Raw genomic sequence first — 6,834 nt, 5'->3', positions numbered from 1 at the left:
TTTTAGTTTTCCAAGACAAGAGTGTGAGGCAGTGCATGGTGCCACCAGACAGAAGAACTGGTAAGGTTGTAGCAGTTCAAAATCCTGATAAATCCCATAATTGAGAATGGCAGGAGTTCAAACTAGCTTCAGAGCAGTTTCCTGTCGTGGAGCAGGAGATCATGACACCCCACTAAGAGGACCTTAACATCCAGTCATGTAGCATGAAAACCTAGAGTCTCTATGATAATGAGGAATGTAGATAGGCCCAGAGTGTTTTGCCAATGAGCTTCCCTTCCTATAAAAGGTATTTAATATCGGGTTCACCCTGAGTAAGACACATGTAATCACATCTACCAGTTAAAACAGTTTGGATAAGCAAAGACCATCTCCTTCATCAAAGACTGCCGAGGGGAGAGGCTTTCATCTTCCAGGGCCACACCACAGTCTCTTGTAGAAACTTCTCCATACTCCTGACACTCACTCAGAGCTACGCAGGATCCCAGCCCTCTATGTCCCAGGCTCAGCACGGGGCCCATGGACTTCCAAGTCCTTTTGGTCCCCAATGGCATCTGAGTACACAGGAGAATGGGAGCCCCTGTTCTCAACTCCTCCTGGTTCCTATTGGCATCTGGGTGCACAGGAGTTTGAGAACCACAGCATCTGTCCCAGCCTCTGCCTTTTCTCACCCAAAGAAACATGGGTTGTGTCCCCTATCATAGACTGTTTTTAAATTTCCCTGAGCTTTGTGAGGCCCGGCACCTCATCAACAAGGAAGAAACGCAGCCTACAGTCTGGTGTTTCACCACCCTTTTGTGGCACATCGGTGTGTTCCCACACCCCAGCAGTGAGGTAGAAATGCAGACTGACAGCAGAGGTCTTACTATGTAGTTCTGGCTATCCAGGAACTTGCTCTATAGACCAGGCTGACCTCAGACTCATAGAGATCCACCTGCCTCTGCCCTGAGTGCGGGGTTAAAGATGTGCACCTCCACTGCCTGCCTCATTTCCTGGTTGTTAAAGAGATTCTTCCCCAGATACTCTACAGCACTTTGCCCCCTCAAGGTCCCAAATGAAAGGCCATGTCCCTAGTGCTGACTTCTAGGATCACCCTACATCACTCTTTTCCTGATTTGAAAGTTCCATTGGGTTTATTGTAATTCGCTAGTATTTTATGTCCTTGTGACAGAACATAAACTTCATTATGGAACACATTCTACCCAATGTTTATACCAGGGCTTGGCACTCAGTAGGCCTTTAATGAATATTTGTTGAATTATGTAGAGATTTCATATACTTCTGAGTGGGGTTGGAGAGAATGGTTAATCTGGCCTATGTCTCTTTCACTACCAACTCCTATGACCAATTTGGATATATGATGGAGAATATCAGCTCCATCAAAAACCATTCCAGGGCCATGAGAACTGTCTCTGTTGTTCTGTGGTTGTTCTTCCAGAGGACCTGGGTTCAATTCCCTGCACCTACATTGGGTCTCACAGCTGTCTTACCTCAACTGCTGGGGAAACCGATGCCTTCTTCTTCTCACTGTGGGGCACTAGGCATGCAAATGCTACACAGACATGCATACAGACACAAGACATATACACATGAAATAAGTAAAATAAAATTATAGATAAAAAATAGGTTCTGTCCTTGCAGAGGACCTGAGGTCAGTTCTTAGCATCCACCCCAGGTGGCATGTAACCTAGAATTGTCACCCATTGTTGNACAACATGGACACCTGCATTCTTATGCACATACCCACATACAGGNACACATGACTTTAAAATATGATGATGATGACGATGACAGCAACAACAACAATAATACATCTTTTTGGAAAACACTCCAGGAACTTGAGAGATGGTGCAGAAGTTAAGGTCCCTGATGCTCTTCCTTAAGACCAGATTTGATTCCCAACATTTATAGAGCAGCTCACAAGCATCTATACCTCCCTTTCAATGGCTTCTTCGGGCCTCTGTGATCACCAGCCTCACATACAGGGCACAGGAAACAGGCAGGGTACGCACCCAAATATGAAAAATAAAACATTTTAATTACAAAAACCAGCTCATCCCATGGTCCCCGGGGAGTCTCATGGCTGCAGTCTTGGGCGTCCAGAGATGCTCAGGTCCAGGTCAGCTGCAGAATCTCTGCTTCTCTTCTTCTCTTCCTCCTCTAGAATCTCAGCTTCCTTCCCTCACTTCTCCCTCCAGAATCTCAGCTTCATTTCTCCCTATCCCTCCAGAATTTCGGATTCTAACCTTTCCTCCCCCAACACTTGACACTGCCTGTTCAGTTGGCATCTTTCTGAGCCCCAACCCACTTTATCTTAGGCTCGAAATTGGGAAGAAGCTGAAGAACTTAACAAAATGCAGAGGGAGGACCTACAATGATAAGTCATTGGCAAGATGACTCCTTGAGTAGACAGAAGCCTAACACCTTCCTTTCTACCCTGGAACTCAAGTGATAGTTGAAGAAGACAACTGACAATAAAATTGTTCTCTGATTTCCATACCTCTACCAAGGCATGTGCACACACACATTTGTAAGTGTGTGTGCACACCATAACACACACACACACAGATAACTTGTTTTGAGGACAAGACTCTGAGGACCGTCAGGTAGGACGCAGACTATCTTTGCTGGGTCTGGGGATACTGCTCTGTGTAGATGCAGGAGCCCATGCGATTAGATCTGCTGGCTACGACAAAATCTTCTTTTCTGCCTCCCAGGTCAGTGGGACCATGGCCTTGGATACCTGAAAGTAAAAGGCTTAGGTGGGGGTCAGAGAAAGTCTATTCTAGATTGCAGGGAGAAGAAACATACCCAGGATGGGTTGGGGTTGATGACCAGGACTTGTCTCACAGGAAATCTCAAGTGTCCGGAATGATGGTGGCATTGGCTTTTTTTTGGTCCTTACCAAGATTTTTTGAGTGCAAATGATGATAAGATAATTTGTACATATTGTGGTGATTGTGCTAAATTGTTATGTTGGAGCTTTGGATGCTGTCCTCAGAATAGATGATGACAGAGCAGACCCATCAACCTGCTGTGTAGAGGACAGAACCAAGCTTGTACAGATGTGGGACAGAGGGGCTATGCTAGACTTGGTCTCAAAGACTTTGGCTATTATTCTCAACTTGCTTCTAGTTGTCCCTGATGTTGGTGGCCAAGGAGAAGGATTCCTAAACTGTATTCTTTTCTTCATGATCTGTTTGGTGTGAGAGCAGGTGTGTCTGATGGAGATAGGAGTGTGTCTGTCTTACAATTTAGCTCAGGGATGTTCATCCCAGAAGATATAGAAAAAGACCTAGCTTCATACCATAAGGAAATGACAGGCAGTTCTGGGAATATCCACTGCCAGGGCAGATTTTCATGGGCTCCAGCCTGGGACAATGGCAGCACGAGGGGTGGAAGAACACAGTGCCCACTGGCCATCTAAGAATAGCAAAGCCACGTCATGATGAAGGTTGCCAACAAGGCAGTGAGATGAGTAATGAGAAAAAGAGAAGCTGTGCAGGCAAGGAATCTATTTAGAGCAGAAAAGGCGGGCCTACACCCCAGGCTGTTTGCAGAAGGGAGAGTAAATATAACATGTGTGTGTTTGTGTGTGTGCATATGTGTGTGCATATGTGAGTGTGTGTATGTGTGTGTGTAAGTGAGCTGTGCTGTGCTGTGCTGTGCTGTGCTGTGCTGTGCTGTGCTGTGCTGTGCTGTGCTGTGCTGTGCTGACAGAACCAGCCCCGGAATGAAGGAGGATGGGCCATACAGAGAAAAAAATGCTTCGCTCTTTAAATTTTTATTTTATTATTTTAAAATTCATATATAACTTCACAGGAATATATAATGAATTTTAGACATTTTCACTGATATTATAATACCTTGTATCTCTTATTGTCCCTATGTCTTTTCTTCTGTCCTTCCTTGCTTTTTTATTTCCTTCTTTTCTTTTTCTTTTTTAATCCAAGACATGGTTTCTCTGTGTAGCCTTGTTTGTTTTTCTAGACTTCTCTGTGTAGTCCTAGAACTCATTCTGTAAAGCAGGCTGACCTAAAACTCAGAAATCCACCTGCTTCTGCCTCCCGAGTGTTGGGATTAAAGGCATGTGCTACCAATGCCTGACCTACAGGCTCTAATGAGCCCCTCGCCTGATTATATGTTGTGTGTGTGTGTGTGTGTGTGTATCCAACCATGATTGTTGGTCTGAACATGAGTGGGAATGTGGCCAACTGACTGGCAGGTATACCCCTGAAACAAATGGAAACCATCCTCTTAACAGGAGGCAGGCTCACTGGAGTCCAACACATGTCATCAAGGAGAAGATGCTAACCTGGGGACTCTTCTCACACAAAGTGGGAGAACACCCATGTTAGGTGTGAATTTGGCTGTGGGTGTGAGAGCCCCACTCATAGAGAAGACTGTTTTGTGGTACAGAACTCAGGATGTCTGAGGCTGGCAGGCTGAGACAACTCATTTCCCCTGAGCATTTACGTTTGAGTCCATTGCCCTTCTCTATGTACTTTAATTGGGTCTGTCTCATTTTGGAGCATGTATGTGGAGAGTGATAACTACTTAGACATTCAATAATTCTGTCTTAGTAAAAGGGAGAGATTGGAAGGGCCCGTTGCAGAGACCATTCCTGGAAGGGTCGTAGGGTGATGTGGGTTCGTGACTCCTGAGAGACCAGATACTTCCTGCAGTTTACCTCCCCATTTGGTTTCACTGAGCAATCTAGATTTCAGGGACCAAGACTTATCTACTACTTGGAGACCTGAGCAGATAGTACAAAGCTTAGGTCAACTACTCCATCTGGGTTTGCAATGGGCTTATTCACTGGGCTGTGTTGACAAAAAAGAAAGCAGGGTGTGTCCTGCCCATAAGGGACAGATATCCAGTGTGACAGTGGCAAACTTTATGCTTCTTGGTGAGGCCAAATTACCTAGATATTTGGTCAATCAACTGGCTGGTGGCCCACAGTCTTATATTGGCATGTTTCCTCTATGCACTGGGACACTAGGAAGAAATGTGATGTTTTCTTGTATTTTCTTCTTTGGAAGTCATCAGTGGAAGATAGCCCCAGATAGGNATTGCAGGATGTTCTGAGAGAGGGGGCCGTGAATGGGTTCCAGAACTCAGCTGTCCCTGCTATAGGAGTGGGATTAGTCTGAGTCTGGTTGTGCAGCACATCAGAGCCATGGTACTGCTTGTACCATGTTGTTCCTTACTAGATTGAGTCTTTAACAGACTGGGGAGATGGATCGGCAGGTAAATTGCCTACCTTCCTTGCAGGTATAAGTACATGAGTTCAATTCCTACAACCTAAGGTGTTTGTTTGTTTGTTTGTTTTTAAGCTAGGGCAGTTGTGTATGCTTGCAATCACAGGATGGAGGGTAGAGGCAGGGAGATCCCTGGAGTTCCCTGGCCAGCTGTCTGACCTACCACACAAAGGTGCAGGTCAATTAGAAACCCTGTCTCAGATACTAAGGGAATGATTCCAGTAGATGTCTCCCACATACACATCTGCCCCAGGCAAGGTGCATACACACACTCACACACACACACAAACCAAAGACAGAGACAACAGAGACACAGAGATTATTTTCCATCTCCTGGGAAGTGTTTCTGTCTATCCTAGGCAACAGGACTATGGGTCTTCACCAGGTCAATTTCACCTCCCCCAAAGCATCTCTGAGGTCTGGTCACCCAGAGGACTGCACTGAGCATGCTCAGGAACACGGGTAACTCCACAAAGACCATCAGCAGGACGTAGATGTTGCTCAGCAGGGACCTGCAGGAAACAAAGGAGGCAGGGAGTAAGCAACCACATGGCATAGAGGGCTCAGCCTTCCTGGTGCCCATATCCTTGCCTTCAAGGGCCAGATAAAGTGAAGCCTGAGAAGCTACTAGGTCTGCCTCCCTGCAAGTGCATGACTGGTCATGCTGCCTGCAGGATAAGCTCTCTAGCACTGGAAAGCTTTACCTGATATCCCTCCACCAGGCTAAAGGCTTCACAGCCTCCTGGCCTTTGACTTTGGCCTCTGCTATGTTCTTCACCAGGATGACCCCACCTACCTCATCAGCGCCCCTGTGTTAGGGGACTTGAGGCTCACTCCATCTAGAAATGGGTGATAGCTGCTGTACTCTGTCAGTGGATTGACACTGCTGTTGCAGTTCTTTGTGTTCCTTTGTTTACCCTGAGGCACCATGAGGACCTGACAATATTACACACCATTCTCCACCTCTCTACCATGCTCTATTCCCTGCCCAGGTTCCCATCTTCCTCCTTGGGCCATCCTTGGCTTCTCCTTTGGTAAAACAAGAGGCCATCCTCAGCTCATGGGAAGGAAGCTCTGTGAGTCACAAGCTACCCCAACATGTTCCTGGAGACACAGGAGGTGCCACCTGGCAGACCATCCAGTGTCCCGAAATATTTCCAAGGATTGAGGTCTCTCCATGTTTCACATTCTCCTGGACTCTATATTTCTGCAACCTGGAACCTCTGTCACTTGATAACTAACTTTCCATCCACTTACAAACAAGCAATAAAAACACTTCCAATGCCCTAGCAGAGAAAGAATTTAAAAAAAAAATCAATGAGAGAGTCTATGAGGTGGGAGGCTTTGAGACATGTTTGTATAACTTGATATTCAGGGAGCAGAAAGAACACAGTAGAAAGGANAGGGGACTGGATGAGACCTGAGGNACAATTGTGAGGGAGAAATAGAGAAGTGGCCTATGCCTTAGTTAGCTTGTGGTTTATCTGTGTCCCTGACCTGGAGACTTGACCCCAACAGGCCATGATGAAATTAGGCCAAGGTAGCTCTACAGTGCTGGGAATTCCTCTGGAACCTT

General features: G+C 46.1%; 2 protein-coding genes across 4 annotated transcripts in view; both read right to left on the bottom strand.

Annotated features, from left to right (window-relative positions):
- Positions 1–6,834, bottom strand: part of LOC110305323 (CMRF35-like molecule 8) — a 34,907-nt gene that overhangs the window by 7,729 nt on the left and 20,344 nt on the right. The gene's annotated exons all lie outside the window — the stretch shown is intronic.
- Positions 5,581–6,834, bottom strand: part of LOC110305324 (CMRF35-like molecule 5) — a 5,735-nt gene continuing 4,481 nt past the window's right edge. The window contains exon 4 of the mRNA XM_021177245.2: positions 5,581–5,770. Coding sequence (XP_021032904.1) covers positions 5,614–5,770 — 157 coding nt within the window. The 3' untranslated portion in view covers positions 5,581–5,613. The remainder of the gene's footprint in view (positions 5,771–6,834) is intronic.

This window comes from Mus caroli, chromosome 11 (assembly GCF_900094665.2).
Source record: "Mus caroli chromosome 11, CAROLI_EIJ_v1.1, whole genome shotgun sequence".
NCBI lineage: Eukaryota > Metazoa > Chordata > Mammalia > Rodentia > Muridae > Mus > Mus caroli.
The sequence above is the reverse complement of the archived record's forward strand: the minus strand, read 5'-3'. Positions and strand labels throughout refer to the sequence as shown.